The sequence below is a fragment of the Rhinolophus sinicus genome, chromosome 1 (genome assembly GCF_057876585.1).
Source record: "Rhinolophus sinicus isolate RSI-liver-muscle chromosome 1, RSI-T2T, whole genome shotgun sequence".
NCBI lineage: Eukaryota > Metazoa > Chordata > Mammalia > Chiroptera > Rhinolophidae > Rhinolophus > Rhinolophus sinicus.
In genome coordinates this window covers 76964226-76983169 of record NC_142501.1, presented here as the reverse complement: position 1 = coordinate 76983169, position 18944 = coordinate 76964226, and the positions used below count along the sequence as shown (strand labels likewise).

The window sequence follows — 18944 nt, the reverse complement described above, 5'->3', positions numbered from 1 at the left end:
TATCTTTTTGGATAAACGTTATATGCAGCATATCTATAGCTATGAATGTGTAATAAATATAACAATTTTAGAAGTTCTAAGAAAGGAAGAATAAAAGAAACACTTTGAATTTCATTAATATATGAAACATTTATAAATCATTATTCCTTTTTTAGACAATGAAAAGTAAAATAGACTAAAATAAGTAAATTGTAATTCTTTTCAAACTAAATGTGTAGAGTCTTTGGTTCTATAAAATATAATGGTTTATCCTTTGGTATCTGGAAGCTAGTTAAGAATTCCAGAGTAATTAAATACTTTCCAATCTGTCAATAACAATGTAGATCTCTAATTAATACAAAACATACCAATGGACTACATTTTTCAGATTCTAAGAATCCTTTTCATGTAGACAGATCATTTTTGAAGTTCGGTAGTAAACGCCGAATGAAAACTCGTTTATTAATTTAAAGAAGTAGAAAATGTTATGCCTATGTCTTAACACTCAATCGGTGACTGTTTTTCAGATGAATTCATAGTATACCTTTGAACTTTGCCTCCACTTAACTATGCATCAGAATTGAGAACACAGCAGTCGATCTCCAACCCCACTGGGAAATCTATCATTGACACACTAAAGGACATGCTTGCAAGGAAATCCCTTGATACAGTGAGGTGAAAATGTGTTCATAATATTCCTGAGCACTTGGGGCTATAAATATTACTTTAATAATAGCCAAATGTGACCATCTCTGATGATGTTAATGATAGAGTCAGCACAGTTTGACATGTATGGGATGTACATTACAGCACATGTTTTGTTTTTTCTTCCAGGTAAGGGAGCGACTGAGGGTTTCTTTAGAAAGAGTCTCTGCACTGGAAGAAGAACTAGCTGCCGCTAATCAGGAGGTAACATACCAACCTTTCTCCTCTTTTGAGGCGCAATATCGCTAACATGATATTCCTTGTGTTTCATGTCACTTTTATTAAAACTGTCACAAAAAATAAATTACTTTCTGTATATGCCACCGAACAAGGCCCATTGAAACTAGTTGCCAGAGTCATGTTTTCTCATTTCTGATGATTCAGATCTGTCACTAATTGATGAAAGAAAAATTATGAAAAGCTAGTGGCCTGTGAGCTACTGAGATGGGGATTTAGAAAGACTACAGTCCTTTGGAGAAGTAAAACATAGCTCCGAAATTGGAAAACATGTAAACTATCTGTTAAATTTAGAAAATATTACAAATGAAGTTAATTCCGTGGAGATAGAAATGTATTTCCCCTCAGGTCCTCATTATTCTTCTAAAAATCATGTACCCGTGTTTAGTGGCATCATTGAATCCATTTATTTTGCTGTTATTCCTGCCTCTAAGAAAGTGTTTCATAATTGTCTCTGAGATTTAAAGAGTTGTTTTCCTTTAGAAGATTTTGCTTCTTTTGGCTATTAGTACACAAATGAACTTGAGTTATTAGAATATATAGAACAAATTTATAAATATATATAGCAAATTTAATCTGTGTAGGCCACTAAAATAGCTCGCTCTTCTCTCTCTCTTTGTGTTTCACTCTCTCGCTTTCTCACATTTTAGTTTCAAGGCAACTTTTTTTAAAGACGCTTAGTCCAGTAATATAAATACAGTTATTACTAATAGTGGAAATACTAAAACAATTCATCAAAATCTTCCCACTTTTAAATAAAGAAGTGGAAGTTAATGTAATTAATTATGTATTATCAAGGGATTCTTATCAAAATAATATTCACATTTATATTACACACACAAACAATACACACATTTTCAAACCAGGATAAAAATCTTATCCAGTACAAACTCACTGTTCTTTAAAATAACCTGGAGCAATTGAGTAGTTTATATATGCTTTTGTTTGTTCCAGGTTTAACATTTTTTTTAATTAAAGTTTATTGGGGTGACAATTGTTAGTAAAGTTACATAGATTTCAGGTGTACAATTCTGTATTACATCATCTATAAATCCCATTGTGTGTTCACCACCCAGAGTCAGTTCTCATTCCATCACCATATATTTGATCCCCTTTACGCTCATCTACTAACTCCCTCCCCCCTTACCCTCTGCAGGTTTAACAATTTAAACTTTAGAAATAATGAACTTTTAACTACAGGAAGAATGAGTTCCATGTGAATTAAAAGCTAGCAGTGTGAAAAGAATAAATGGTGGCACAACAGTTTAAGAAGTATGTAGAACTTTTTGATAACCAGATCAGCTTAGCAAACTGGATAGTTTAATAAAATCTACAAAGTAAGAGATCAATACCTCCCAGTCAGCGTAGAAAAAAAGAAACTCTAAGATAATGGATACTGATAAGAAAAAAACTCAGTCCTTTTATGAGAGAGAATATGTAAATTATTTATAAAGTGAGAGTGCTCATTCCAGAAGTGTTCAAAAGAAAATATTAAATGTTTATTTGTATCTTATCATTTTTAATTTTGATTATCATGTAAGTGTACATTTATTTTGAGTAAATCCCTCAAAATAGTATATTGATAAGGATAAATAAAAGGTTTGGTGACTACTAATATGAAAGTCTTGCTTAGTATGACAGTGATAAAATTTCTGTTTGTCAAAAGAAAAGGGTAGTGAGACCATTTGGCTGAAGTATTTATGCTGAAATTAAAATGTTCCATAGAAGTGAGGCTCTGAATATTTGCCTCAGAAATGGCTACTGAATAGTTCAATTACACGTAACATGGGAAAACAGCACTTGAGAACAAAAGTGGAGAACACATTTTTGACCATTGGTTTTAATACAGTTTTATCCCTCAAATATTACTGTAGTACCTTGTCTGAAGTATAGTTCATTTGATTGTTTGTACATAGATTAAATATATTTTAAATCATTCAAATTAGTCTCAAAATATTGCACCTTTCTGAATGCTTTTATTTTGTTTTAAGCGATTTATATAAATAAGAGGAAAGGAAATATGTAGTCATTATTAATTTCAATATATTTATTATTGTTGATTATATTACTGTAGTACCTTGTATGAAGTATGGTTCATTTGATTGTGCATAGAATAAATACATTTTAAATCATTAAAATTAGTCTCAAAATATTGCACCTTTCTGAATGCTTTCATTTTGTTTCAAGTGATTTATACAAATAAGAGGAAAGGAAATATGTAGTCATTATTCATTTCAATATATTTATTGTCGTTGATTATAATTAATTTTCATAGGACTTGACCTGAATTCCTACTTAGGAAGGCACAGATCCAGCAAAAAAAAATAAATAAATAAAATAATTAAAATAATAATAATAATAGTAATAAAGTTACCTTAGTTTTCTAATAATAAATCATTTATAAATAATTAATGATTTTTAAAGTAAGTACAAGGAAAGATTTGCTTTTACTTCATAATGAAATACTAAAAATAAAGTCAAAAGACACTGAAGTTTGAATTCTTGATTATAGTAACGGCAATTGGTAAAAGAAATTTCTGTAAGTAAGGCGTGATTGATTGATGATAACAAGATACATTTAGAAACCTGATGAAATCAGTTTAGAAAAATTCATACTATTGACAGCTTTAGAAAAGGAAACTAGATAAATTTTGGATATTAGAGGAAGTAATTGAAAAAGATATTTTAGAAAATAAAGAGAAAATTTTTATTTTTAAAAAACGAACACTTACTTAAGAGCACATTCTTAAGAACCAAATGAAAATATGTAAGATAGACAAAACCAATCAGTTATTAGAACAAAATTCCTACACATAGCTAAATGAGCCAGGTGTTGGGGAAATTTTCATTTGCTGCTTCAGGTTCTAAGTTAAAATTACAATTTATATACAAATGTTCCTTATAATTCAAATCTATTTGTTTTCTGAATTCATATAGCAAGCTTGGAGAGGGAGGATACCACATTATCAGAATTTGTTTGATTCCTGAGTTTCTAGTAGTGATAACGACAGTTCAGATAGCAAGGAAGTTATCCAAACATTTTTCTAAATTATTTCAGTTTCTGAATTCAGAAGGAGAAATCAGAGAGCAGGGGTTCAGACTGCAAGTGATACCTTGCTATAGACATATGACATATGCATATGAATATCTGCATATGTAGAATCTAAAAGATGATCAAATTATTTATTCTATCATTATATGTTATTTTTATTAGAGTTTATTATGTCATCTATATATCATCATTCTGTCTCCCTCTGTCTCTCTCTGTCTCTTGTTTACTCTCCCTTATTCCATTCTCACAAATGGTTTTGGAGTTATCACCCTTTAATATCTTTTCTTTATATAATGTCTCCCATGAAAGCCTCATCCATTTCTCATCCATCCAAGGCTTCAACCATGACTTCTGTGGAAAAATAAATAAATCTGTAGCTTGAAGCTCATGCTCTTTTCTGAGCTGCACAAAAGATTTTAAACATTGGTTTGGCAATTACACACAGTTTTGCTAATGGTTGTATTGATTGTTCTCTGCCATTGGTGTCCAGCAAGGAACAAAAGGGGGAGTTTAAAATACAGTTTATGGTTTGCTAGTCAAGGTATACACCTGTGGAGCTGTAACCACATATAGGGTGTCCTGTCCTAATTTACACAAAGACACCATATGAACTGGTGGGTGTGAATCTCCACCTAGTTTCCCGAGTGTCCCCTTAGATCTTCTATGTCACATTAATGCAGTGAAATAAGTAGTAGTATTAAAAAGAATATGAGACAACTATATGGTGTGGCCTGGAAAAAGCTCCCAAACATTCCACTTACCTTTTTACAAAAGGTAAGAAGTTGCGTAGAATAATCCTAATAGTGTACAAATACAAATAATGCGTTGTTGTGGGACTAGAAAAAAAATTAGATAGAAATATCAAACTGTTGTTATAAGTTGTCTGTAGTGTTTGCTAATATATGTACTATGTATTTCTGTAGCATTTGAATTTTTAATAACTTTTTCTTATAAACAAATAAAAAGGGTATTTATAGATGATGTAATACAGAATTGTACACCTGAAATCTGTGTAATTTTACTAACAATTGTCACTCCAATAAATTTAATAAAATAAAATAAATAAATAAAAAGTTGGTTCATATAAAAAAATAAATAAATAAAATAAAAATAAAAAGGGTATTATACAGGCATGCCATTTTCCATACTTGATCATTCTACTGGTCACTTAACAAGAATAGCTAATATTTACTGAGTGCTTTAAATTTCTAGGTACTGTGCTAAATACACACACACACACACACATATGTACTGGGGGTGTCAAAAAAATGTATATAAGTGGACACTTTGGTCAGCGTTGCTCAAGCAGTAGTTTGCCATCATCAGAAGTGTCTGGACGCTGATGATAACCATTCTGAGCACCTCTTGTAATTGCAGAAGTCAAACGTGACTTGTATTCATCTTTTGTTATTGGTATATATTGAGTATTACAATTTTAATACAGCTTTTTCCTTTCTTAAAATGTGTATGCTATTTTCTGACACCCTCTGTATATTATATATTAGCAAAATAATACTGGAAGTTAAGTACTGCTGTACTGTAGCTGAGCCCAGAGATATTGTTTCTCCTATTGTGACACTATTCTCTGCTACTTGAAAATATACTTGTCTGAATTTGACATGACTCTGTATTCAGGTAGTTCCAATCCATATATTTAACTATGTCCACAATCTAGGCCCTGTGCATTTATTCTCATCTTTCTCCATATGCATTAAAACAACCATGATTCAGGTTTTCATTAACTTTCACCTGGGATATTACAATAGATTTTTATCTGTTCTTGTCACCTATCCCTTTGTGCTGTATAATTCTTCAAGGTTAAGCCTGTTAAGCAAAGCTCTGATCATACTGATTATTTTTCATAACAGAGTCTCATGTAATATATGCTTATATTTAATATGTACTATATTAAAATATTAATGACAATGAATTAATATATTATATTAATATATGTATAATGATATATTTTACATGGAACTGTGATATACCATTAAGCATCTCTTTAATGGTCCTAACCTACAAATCCAGCTCTAACTCCGACTACCCCTGACTGAGTCCTTCTAAAATCTTGTTAAATTATAGTATTCATTGTTTTTGAAAGCAGCCAACATTTTTCTGCCTCTGAATCTTACTTACGCTAATGTCTCTCTTGGAACGCTTTCACAACTCCTGTTCACCCGTTGAAATCATACCTCCCCATTCAAATTCAAGTTCAGACATCACTGTAATTTTCATGAAATATTTAATGATTTCTTGCCAACAATCATTGCTCCTTAGTTTATATTGCTAAGGCTTATTGCTTCAGCATTTAGTACGACTCTTCAGCAACGATTAGGGTTAATTATATACCTGTCTATGCCTTGGTTGTTAGTTTCCTGAGAAAATGGACTGCATCTGGCTCATTTGTATTTAGTTCGCTCAGTCCAGTGATATGAACCCCTGTGATCAATGTATATTTGTCAAATTTCATTGTGTAGAGTTTTTTCTGACCAGTGTTTTCACATTGTTCCTTGGCTATCTCCTTCATAGAGAGTTTGAACAACCTTAGGCATGTTCTGTAATCAAGAATACATTGATTATATGTGTCAAATGAATAAGGTGTTTATTCTTTCAAAATACAATTACTGAGCAACTACCATATGCAGAAAATTCTGTGAGTCTTTGACAGGAAGGAATAGGAAAAAATAAAATTATAAATGAAACATTATGTAAATTTTCATGTAAGTTGACTTCAACTGATGGAGACAGACATATAACCAGACAGTAAGATGGAATTTAGTGCAAAACTAAATAAATGCAAAGTAGAGGCCCAAACAAAGTACATACACAAAAGCAGAAAGGAGAAATGTATTCATTCTGAAACAAAGGATTAGAGAAGTAAGATTATGTATTCATTCTGAAACAAAGGATTGAAGTAAGATTATGATTTGGCTTCAAAACTGGGGGAAAGCATTTTAGGCTGAGCAGATAGTAAGATTAAAAAAACCTGAAATTAATTGTTTCAGGAAAAATGAAATGTTTCAGGATGATGTTGCATTTGTAGGAATCAGGGTGTAAACATATGTAGCAGTGAAAGGTGGAAAGGTTGATTTTAGAGGGCCCTGATTGCCGTGCTCAAAATTTGGAATTCATACTTTATAGAATGAGAAAGCAGTGAAGGTATAGTTACTTTGTTGTTGGTTTTTGGTGAACTGAATACCACTGAAAGCATATTGTGTGGTTTTTTTTTTTTTTTTTTCTTTTTGTAAAGGGTTAGGATAGAGTGGAGTAGAACTATAAAGTTGGCATAATCTGATATGGCTGGCTGACATATTAATCCGATATGTGATTTTCATCATGACACTTCAACAAACATTTGTTGGGCATCTTTTGTTTGCAAGGCACTACGTTAAGTACTGGATATAAACGTATAGTAATAAAACTCAGATATTAATAAAGCAATACGTCTCTCAAGTCTAATATGGGAGATGGACATGGTAAAAAGTAATTGTAATGGAGAGTTCTTATTTAATGACTATGGAGTCTCAGTTTGAGAAAATGAAAAAAGTTCTGAAGATGATTGGTGGTGATGGCTGCATAACAGTATGAACGTCTGAGTACTTAATGCCACTGAACTGCTCACCTAAAAATAGTTGAAATAATAAATGTTATGCTATGTAAATTTTACCACAAAAAGTAATTATAATACAATGTAACTTAATGTGAAAATGAAAGTAAGTACAAAGTTTAGTAGTATGACAAAAGAGTAGTTAATTGTATGGACATGGGTGAGGAAAAGCAGATGGTGTTTAAAATATCTTCTGAAAGAAATCATGTCATTTGTGACACATGGATGAATCTTTTAGGTTCTTAAACTAAATGAAATAGGTAAGACACGCAGAGAGAGAGACAAATACTATGTGACCTCACTTATATGTAGAATGTAAAAATGTCCAACTAATAGAAACAGAGTAGGTTGCCACAGGCTGGGGGGAAGGGGGAAATGCTGGTCAAAGGATACAAACTATCAGTTATAAGATGAATAAGATTAGGGGATCTAATGTACAGCATTGTGACTATATTAACAATACTGTACTGTATACTTCAATTTTGCTGAGAAAGAAGATTTTAAACGTTCTCACCACCAAAAAAAAGTAACTATGTGAGGTGATGGGTGTGTTAACTAACCTTATTGTAGTAATCATTTCAAAATATATACATTCATCAAATACATTTTGCACCTTAAACTTAGTGTTATTTGTCAATTATATTTCAATGGAGCTAGAAAAAATATTTTAATAATCTTCCTAGAGAAAAAAATTACCTGCAATTTTAAGGGTGACTGTAAAGAGCTTACAGGATGGACTTGGAGGAAGAGAAGGAAAGCGGGCATGAGTAGGGAAGGGGACAAAACTGCAGAGACCAGCAGATCTGAGTTAGGGAGAGCTAGAGCGTTCGCTTCCTCCTGTAGACAATGGTAAAGCCAAGAGTTTTTAAGGAGGGAAGAGATATGATCATATTTTTAATTTTGCAGCCCAATGGTACCTCGAAAAGTTAAAGGTAAAACCTGTATATGATGGCCAAGATACCATTGTCATAGTTCTGATTTTTTACGATGTCTTGAAAGAAACAAGGGGCTAGTATCAGAATATATTGAACTGTGTAGAGAAGAGGTATTACCCCCATCTGGCATTTCTTATGTTCTTTTAGTAATGAAAAACATAAATATAAATGAGAGAATCAAAGCTATATTGTATATAAATAAAAATATATATGTGTATATATACACATACATAATCAAAATTTGCTGTTAGTTTTTGCCTCTTTAAATAGCCCCACACAGGCAGATTGTGTTGTTAATAGTGAATGCATTTTCCAGGCCATTATCCATTTAAAAAATGAGTCCAGAGTATTTAGACACAGAAAATGCAATAAAGTCTTTATTTCTTTCGGAATATTTTTGTTACTGCTTAAAATTGGAAACCACAAGAAAATGTACAATAAAAAGAAGTGCAAAGAGGAATAAATAGAATACATCCTAACAATGTGTTCTCCTTTAGCAGAAGTCTGTATACTTTTTAAATTATTTAATTAAAACAGACAAATGGATTACTTAGAAGCTACGGTAAAAATTCAATTGACAGACGAAGTTTCTCTGAATACACAGGTGTGCTTATTTTTAAAGCGTTTCTACATGATTGCATTATACATAAAGACAACTGGCATATTTAGCTGTAGGCTGAACTGTATTTTTATATTCTATATTTGTTTAACTACTGAATTTATTAACTTTCAATTTAGAATGTTCTTTAAAAAGTTAACATTTCCTTGTACCTCATCTACAACCAGCCTTATCCCTGAAATCTAATTTCCTAAGAAAAAATTAAAGAACTTTCATGGGCAAATCAAGTACCATTCACATTCAGAAGAATATTGGATCAGAATAGTGGGAAAAGGTAGTGTTGGGTGGTTATAGGACTGTGGATGGACCAGGGCCATTGCTTTAAATACATTATGGCATTCAATGATCACAACAATCTTTTAAGTTAGGTTAAAAACTAGTACTCTGGTGACTCCATGGAAATGAATGGAAATGTGGAAAAGGTGACTAGATACCAGCAAAGGTGGAACCTACCAAAAAAGCCAAGAAGAGGCTGGGAAGGAGCAATGAAAGGTGTGAAACTCAAGAGAGACAAGAGTCTCTAAAGCAAAAAAAACAAAACAAAAAATGAATAGGAGAATTTTAAGTGTAGGGATTGGATGCGATCACCAGTGTCAAATGTTTCATGAAGGCATATAGGATTATGTCTAACATGAGGTGATCAGACTTACCATTCAGAGGTCACTGGAAATGTTTGCAAAGACAATTTTAATAAACTGTAATGGAAGGAGAATAGCTGTGATAAAAAGAATTTCAGTCAATTAGAAATTTTTAAATGGAAGATATTGAGTAATATGGGAAGATTGGCAACTAAGAGGAGAGGGTAAAAACTGAATAAGTAAGCAATAATGAGAGATAGCCTATTAAAAATGCTTACAGCCAATGGGAAGAAAGAAGGAAGAAACAAAGTAGGGCAACACAGGAGAAGCATGGTTCCAAGATCAATCATAAGTAGTAGAAGGCTTCCTCTGAGAAATGGAGGAAGGAGAATAGAATGTGTAGTGTAGAAGTGATTGAAGATTTTCATTGGGAGAGGAAAGACAGGAATTTTATCAGAGAGAGTCTTCCCAAGGAAACAGGCTTGATCTGCTAAGGGAGATGGAGCAGAGTTATTTTTTATCAGCTTAAAAAGACTGAGAATAAGATAATATAGAATATGGCAAGGAGCCAATAAAGCTATGCAAGGAAATTTTAGTGTGGAATGGTAGACCCAGGGTAGATTTTCATTAAGTTACCCCAGTAAATTAAACAAAGCGTTTCCACAGCACTTACCAACTGAAACAATTAGAATTCTACTACAGTATTTCCTAATCGAAATCTATAAAGCTCTGTTATTCATCATAATTTGAAAGAAGGTGATACAAATATGGAATTAAAATTGTCTCAGCTGACTTTGGTCACTTGGAATAAATCCAGAGGTGAAATATTTTCCTAAAATTTAACAGGAGTGAAAATCGGGAAGCTTCTGAAATCCCTAACAGCTATATTTAAATAGTTAGAAATAAATTTAATACCTGAAGATGATCATGTGGAAAGTGGGAGAGTTGTTGAACAGTACTTTTTAAAGGAGTTAAATTCAAATTTTCTTTGGGGTGACTGATAGCAATACTCATGTTGAAGTTATTAAATTATTTCAGAATCTTAAAATAGATATAATTTATCTGATAGACCTTTTGCCACTTACTCATTTTTTCATTCTTTTAATAGTCTCTTTCCCAGTTCTATGAGATAAAAGCAGATTTAATATTTTATGTCTATCACTACCTTTATAAAAACAATGAATCTTATGACTGACCTTCTGTCTTCCTTATGTTTGTGCATACTGCTCATCCTAATTCAGTTTATTAGCTTATTTTCATCATTAGTAAATATATGAAACTATTTTCATTATTAGTAAATTCCATGACCAACTTTGAATTAACATTCTAACAAAAAGTCAAATAACAAGTTTTTTGTTTGATTAGCATTTATAGCAAGTCACCATGGCTAAACTTACCATAAAATAGTATTTATTTAATGACAACAGTGTTTGCAGCTCTGAAGTCATATGCCTTAACGATAATATAAAACTCTCTGATGTAATGTTCTTAGCTTGCCTGCAAACCATTATGAGTTTCCAATGGACTCCCCCTAGTGGGAACCTATTCTGCCTGTTTGAATTGTATTATTTTGGCATACAAAATTGTATAGTTCTTAATTAGTTTTATTTCATGGAAGAGTTTAATGATAGTTGAATGGTGTCCTTTTTTTGCTTTATATTGGTAAACTCAAATTTTCAGTATAGTCAAACGGGCAATTATTGACAAATGCCTATGTTCCTTATTATACCTCTAGATTATCCCTTATGTAAAGATAAGTGTAGAAACTAAATTACATAACTTATTATCATCAATAGAAAATGTCTTCTTGTCTGTTGATAATTGTACTGTTCCGGCACAAAGAATCTCTTCCAAATAAAAGGAAATCAAGATGTCTTACGACAACTATGTTAGAACCAAACAATGGAAAGAGAGCTAAAGAAATTGCTGTTTGCTATTTCCACAATCTTCACTATTTCCAAAACCTGTATAAAGCAATTGTTTAAAATACAGGTTAAAATTGTCTCCTGTTGTGTATGAGACATGCAGGCTGTTTGCAATCTTTTCAGATTCTCTTTTCTGTTTTGAATAAATTTCTTCTTTGATGAAAGCATAGGATTTGTTTTTCTTGGGATAGCAGACATGGTTGTTTTATCTTTGCATGTGGAGATTTGAATTGCTCTTTTTCTCTTTCTGTTAATAGTAAGATCATGCTTGATATTAATGTTTTGATCATAAGCATCATAATAAATCGACCCATTTTATTTTACCCATGTGTTACTACAGTATATTTATGAGAAAGATTACTTATCTTTTAGAAAAATTAAATGGAATACATTTTAATGAAAGTTAGTGAGAGACAAGGTGCAAAGTAAAACAAAAAAAATTGAAGTAAAAAAATTCCAGTTTGAGTCAATTATCTATCACTTACTAATTATGAAAACTTTGGCAATTTATTTAACCTCTTTGCACCTTGGTTTTCTCAAATTTTGGACTGGCCTATTTTCCAAAGAATTCAGGATATTTAAATGAAATAATATACCAAAAAAAACACGTTGTAAATTTGAAGCATTAAAGGTATATTGCTGTTATGCTCAAAGGCCAATGTCAGCCAGTTGTTAGTTGAGTTGATAAAACTCTTTTCTGTTGACAACTTGAAAGTGGTGATAAAATAACATTGTTGTATACTCAGGAATAAATTTAAAAAATAGTGTATCTTATTTGTTCTAGATTGTTAGGAAGAATCTAGCACTACATGAATTTTAGAAATGACTTTGCAATTCACTTATTTATGCAATTGGTAAAAATAATAGCATCTACCATTTGGGGAGGAGATTATTGTGTGCCTGGCATCATACTATGCATTATGTACCGCCCCCCCCCCCAAACATACATGCACACACACACACACACACACACACACACACACACACTTTTTTTAGTTAATCAGCACTATTACCTTATGAGAAAAATGTAATTATTACTAGCATTTTGCAAATGAGGAAACAGAGGCTTAGAGGAACTATGTGAAATGTTTTTCATATTATCCCTAGTCAGCAGGAATCCAAAACCAGGATACCTGACTCCAAACTTAGTGACAACTTTTAGTCACTAGGCTGCCTGGCCTTTCTCTTAATAACAGGATTTCTTTACATATGGAAACTGCATTTCTAAATCAACACTTTATCTTCTACCAGTTATTTAAACCAGTGATGACATCTTCATATTTGTTATATTTCTGTGGATTATTTCAAGGCTCGTACCTTCATTGTACTGACAGAGATAAAATAGTTAACTAAATTAATAAAACATGTATTAAGTCAATTAGTTTAATTAATCTACCTGTATACTGCCAAATATTAAACTGGAATTAAACATTTAACTCTGTAGAGAAAATACCATGAATCATCTATTATAAGCAGTTATTTGGATAAATTCAATTACTGGATTTTAAGTTTTAAAATCTAAATGTTTTTCCGTGGTGTAGGCTTCAGTATTGGTGACTGACTAGTTTTCTGAAGTAAATTATATGAGAGCTTTGTATCGGTCCCTATGTTTTCAGTGTAGAAAAATGTGAGACCTCAAGTTATATTAAATAAAACCAAAGGACTTTTACAGCATTTCTTTATTTCCATTTCATTTTTGGAAGGGAAGAACATGGATCTCAGATGTTGAGAAATATGAAAATTCCCAAATAGGTGAATTTCTGGGACACTAAAAAGAATTGCATGAACAAAAAGGGTGCATGAATTACTTTAATCTGTTCTGTTTTTTTCTTTTTGTTTTTTTTTAGATAGTAATTTGATTGCTCATGATTTTACTTTTTAAAAACATGGTCACAAAAAACATCACAACTTTGATCAACTGGTATCTATCCTATGCTGTTTATTTGTCTTAGCCTTTTGGGGGGTGCTGTAACAAACCACCATAGACTGGGTGACTAAAAACCACAAACGTCTATCTCTCACAGTCCCAGAAGCTAGGGAGTCAAATTTAAAGGTGCTAGTAAATTCCATGTCTAGTGAGAGCCTGCTTCTTGGTTCATAGATGTGGCCTTCTGTGTCCTCACATGGCAAAATCAGTGAGAGACACCTCTGGGGTATCTTCTATAAGGGCACTTAATCCCATTGATGTGGGCTCCACCCCCAGGACCTCATCACATCCCAAAGGCCCCATCTTTTACTCCCATCACATTAGGGGTTAGGATCTAACATATGAATATTGGGGGGACAGAAATATTCAATCCCTAACACCATTACCAGCACTCAGCCTACTTGCAAAATCTGAGGGCACACTCCTTCACACGACTGGCCTCCCTTCTGACACCAACTACAAGTTTAAGGGGTTCTGAAATCTACATGCAGGTTCAATAATTCACTACCACAGAAAGACTCAACAAAACTCACTGGAAGCTACTATACTCACAGTTATGGCTTATAACAGGGAAATGATACAGATCAAAATTAGCCAAGGAACGCAACATATAGGGCAAGGTATGGAAGGATTTCAAGTACTAGACTTCTGTTGTCTTCAGGATGCACTTTCCTCCTCGAACTGCTATGTGCTAATACACACAGAGTGCTGCCCACCCGGGAAGCTCACTCAAGCTTGCAGTATCCGAAGTGTGTATTGAGGTTTCATTACAGAAGCATCATTGATTGATTGTCCAAGTGGTTGATATCAGCCTCCAGGTCAAGACGCAAAGCCTCCTAAACAGTATGGTAGGTCTTTTGGGCATAACTATCCTCTAAGATAAGATCATTAAGGGTGGCCAGTCGCATCCTAAGATCCATTGTGGCAGACCTCACCCTAAACAAAAATAATGTGAGCAGGTATGATACAGATTTCTCCCTAAAAGCTCAGGGCAAAGGCCAGACCTCTCTTTGGGCAAAGCCAGATTCTTTTCTACACAGCTATAAATCATCTTAACTTTCTGTTTTAGTTGAAGGTGTTTGTTTTTGTTTTTGTAAATACTTAGTTTTGAGAAGATCTCCTTATTTAATAATATGTTGATAAAACCAATATGTTATTTTCCACTCAGAAAGCACTATAATTGGGAAATAAGGAAGAACAAAAACCTATAAGTAAAATCAGATTATGTGTTGAGGAAGTCTTATATTATCAGTTTTAAGAAAAAGTGAGGGGGAAGGAGGTTGGGAGATGGAGAGGAGAAATGAGTAGTTTTTGAAGAGCAAAATGCAATACACTCAGATTACAGTGTCATTAGAGATATTTCTGGGGCACCTGTTTTTGAGATACTGGGCTGGGTCAAGCCTAGTTAAGTGCTGCTTTTCCACACTCTGCCAGGCAGCTTCAATCACTTAGTTCCCCTCATCTTCAGGTTTACAGATCCCCACATCATGAGCTAACTGCTACTGTTAACGGTGAGAATTCACTGAGATCCTGCTAGTGCCCCATCACCTTATAAGGTAGGAAGTACTGTATAAAGTACAGAAAACATTTTAAAGATGCAGAAAACATGATTCTAACGCTTGAAGCAACTCATGTGGAATCCACAGCTAGTGAATGACTGAGCCAATGCCCTTTTCTTGGGTCTATTCATTTCTTTGAATCTTTCCTTTTTAAATCTCTTCACAAGGTTTTGGTTATTATCCACTGATTTCCAGAAGTATAGCTATCATCTGTTCAAGGGATTGGATGGATTTTCACGTTCACTGATGTTTCCGATGTATCTACAACAAAAGGGCTAGAGGAGGAAAATAAGTTAATATTTCAGTATTAGAAATACCATCCACCGAAGTTCTGTTGTCCTTTTTAAAAAAAATTACTTCTGATGCAAAGCCTGTCACCAAAGAGGAGACATAGATAGAGAGGTAATATGTCATCGTGGAACAGTTCTCAATCCTGTGTGTACACCAGCATCTCCTGTAAAGCATTTGAAAAATACAAATGTATCCAGAAATTCTGATTCATCATCAGCATGAGGCCTGGCTATCGGCACTTAAAAGAGAAAAGAAAATGTTATATAATTGATTCTGATTTACGCCTGTAGTTGTGAACTAGAAGGGGGGACACAGCGGAGAAAAATCATGGTCAGACATAGGTTTGGCTCTCTCGCCTGCCCTTTGTAATCTGTGTGATTTAAGTAAGTCAGTCAACATTTTAAATGTGTGAATGTCTGTCAATAAATATAGATGAGATCAAAACCTCCCTCTAAGTCTATTGTATTAACAAATAGAGATAATGCAAAAGTAAAAAATCTAGCACAATGAGCATAACAGTCACTCAAAAAATAATAATCATGCTGATAGTCAAAATGGTCTTGATGATTCTTATTTCAGCAATGAAACTAATTTGGGAGACACATAGAACTTTTCCCATGAAAGGGCGATTAAGATATTGTGCAAGTGTCAGAAGCCTTCTGCCCAAGGCTAATTAGAATTCAGGGATGTGGTTGCAAAGTATGACCAAGTTTCACCAGAAAATTAACATGCTCAAAACACTTTTCAGATATCAGGCACAAGATTCGGGGTAACACATTTAGGCTCCATGTGGAAGCACCTATGAGTGCACGACTAGGCCTGGATTTCCTACAGGAGGACACTGGTGGTATAAATGTTTGGACCAATTTACAGTCTGGTCCCAGTTCCTGGCTTCAGTCATTAGATTGCAACCTTGTTCTCCTAGGGACACTGATATACATCTCACGCGTGACTGAGCTAACCTCCAACCCTGTCACCTCGCCTTACTAGTTATTTGTGGTAGAATATTAAGTTCCATCTATCCATCAAGACCACCTCATTGCAAAACCCCAGTCTAACGTGGTGCTCAGACCAAGGTTCTCAGCAATCTTTGCTCACTTCTAACCATGGTGGCAGAAACCTTAATGGTTACTGAATTTACTGCTAGGGTCCATGCTCCCTTGAAACTTAAAGATGTGCATTCCACTTATATCAGAATTCCTTCCCAGGAACAGTACCTAATCTTAGACATACTTCCTATAACAGCAAAAGTAGCTAATTTTATCTGTACATAAACTCAATATGGTATTTCTAAAATTTGCAGCTGGTTCTAAATCATAAAATCCATTTGTGCAACTTGCTTTTATCCATCCTTACTGATAGATTTTATCACAATTTTTTTTGGCTCCTCTCTCTCTCTCTCTCTCTCTCTCTCTCTCTCTCTCTCTCTCTCTCTCTCTCTCTCTCTCTCTTGCACACACACACACACATTTCTATCTTTGGGTTGAAGAGTCTGCCACGGTTCTCACCACTTCTGGCCAGCAGGATCTGGAAGGGAATCAAAAAACATATAAAGGTAACACAAATGACTTTTGCTTATATTCCATTGAACAAAACATGGTCTCACAATTACTCTAGGCTATAAAAGAGACTAGCAAGTACAATCTCTATTCTGGTCGTCATATTCAGGAGTTCCATTGCTAAAGAATGAGAGAATGGATATTAAAGTGCAACTAGTTGCATCTAGAACACACAGAATATAAAGAATGTTTGGAGATCATTAATAAAGTCATCTAAAAATATATACACAAATATCAGTAACATTCTTACACCAGCAGTAAATATAAATGAAAAGTAACAAAACCAAAATAATAAAAACTGAATACCATGAAAAATGATTGATCAAAAATATATGTAAGGATAATTTAAGACCTTATTTATATTTAGCAGAAATAATATTCTTCAACAAACATTTATTAAAACAACAACATTAATAACTAACATTTACAAAGTACCTACAACATGAGAAGCCCTCTTCTAACTGTTTTATACATTTTTACTCATTTGATCTTCACATTAGTAACCTTTGAGGCTGGTATTACAGGTGTCATCATTTACAGAGGGAGACGCAGAGGGATAAACTGAGGCACAGAGAGGTTAAATAACTTAAGTCCACACTATCAAAAAGTAGAACCAGAATTCTCCTTCACCGTTCACACCCTTAATCAATACTCTGTGTTATCTGCTGGACAGGTATCAAGCACTGTTTGGGGCATTGAGGACATTCTAGTAACTAAGTCAGAAGTAATATCAGCCCTCAAAGAGCTTATTTTAGAAACATAAATTTAAAAATAATTTTAGGTAATGATAAATTTTGTGAGACAAATTACACAGAGTTATGGGTAGAGAGTATTACAAATATAATCCACACGTACTTTTAAAGTTCTTCCTGTGTTTTCTTAGTTCTTTCGTAGCATTATTAACCAATGTCATCATGCCATCCAAAATAATTCTATTTAGACATAGGTATACAAAAGAGCACATGAAAAAATACATTCAAGTAATTGCACTTCCAGGACTATGTTATCCTATGTTTCTACTGATTTAACTGAAATTAGAAACAATGTGTTCAAGTGAATAGAGAGCATAAATCTGAAAATCAGGAAATGCAATTATAGTTCTGATTTTCATTGGGCCTATCAGAACAGTTTTTTGGTTTGTTTTCTTGTTTGTTTTTTATGAGATGGATATGAACTACTGCACCAGGGATCAGCAAACTTTTCTCTAAAGAGCCATCTAGTAAATATTTTAGGCTCAGTGGGCCATATGGTCTGTCATAGCTAGTCTACCATTGTAGAGCAGAAGCAATCATAGACAATTATGTAACAAATGAGCTTGGCCATGTTCCAATAAAAATGAATTTATGGACACTGGAAATTCAATTTCTTATAATTTTTATGTGTCACAAAGTATCATCCTTCTGTTAATTTTTCTCAGTTGTTGAAAAAGAGGAAAACTTCTGCACTTGAAAAATTTGTACATGTTGGTCCTTAAACTGAAGGGTGTTATAAGGGTTACCTAGAAGCATATTAAAATTCCGATTCATTGAAACGGAGGCCACATTTTTAACAAGCATCACATGTGCTTTTTATGTACTTGATTTTGAACTGCTAATAAGAACCTTGACCTAAATATAACATACACATAGAACATATAACCCATAAACTGGAGATTACAAAGCAGTGAGATAAGTATCGCCATAGAAATAAGAAGTAGCAAAAGAATTTGAAATATCCGATGAAAAGTGGGTGGTGAAGAGTAGTTAGAAGTTAGTGTGGACAAGTGGGGAGAAAGTCGCACGTATCAAACCCTCATTCTATATGGAACATTTAATTGGGTGCTGTGAGTATGGTCTGTCCTGCGTGGAAAAGAAGGCTGAGGATAGGAAACAAAGCCAAGACACTGAACACCGGAGCTATGGTCTCCACCAGGGGAAGTTACTTTCTCCCTAAGTGGCTCTGCCATTTGCTAGCTCTGTGACTACAGGCAAT

At 33.5% G+C, this 18944-nt stretch overlaps 1 protein-coding gene across 17 annotated transcripts in view; it reads left to right on the top strand.

Annotated features, from left to right (window-relative positions):
• The window catches only part of PPFIA2 (PPFI scaffold protein A2), a 456741-nt gene that overhangs the window by 270605 nt on the left and 167192 nt on the right, over window positions 1-18944 (top strand). For 15 of the 17 annotated variants that reach the window (XM_074325351.2, XM_074325350.2, XM_088800983.1 and 12 more), the window contains one exon: window positions 814-888. The exons of the other annotated variants lie outside the window; for them this stretch is intronic. In XM_074325351.2, coding sequence (XP_074181452.1) covers window positions 814-888 — 75 coding nt within the window. The remainder of the gene's footprint in view (window positions 1-813; window positions 889-18944) is intronic. 17 annotated transcript variants of the gene reach the window in all.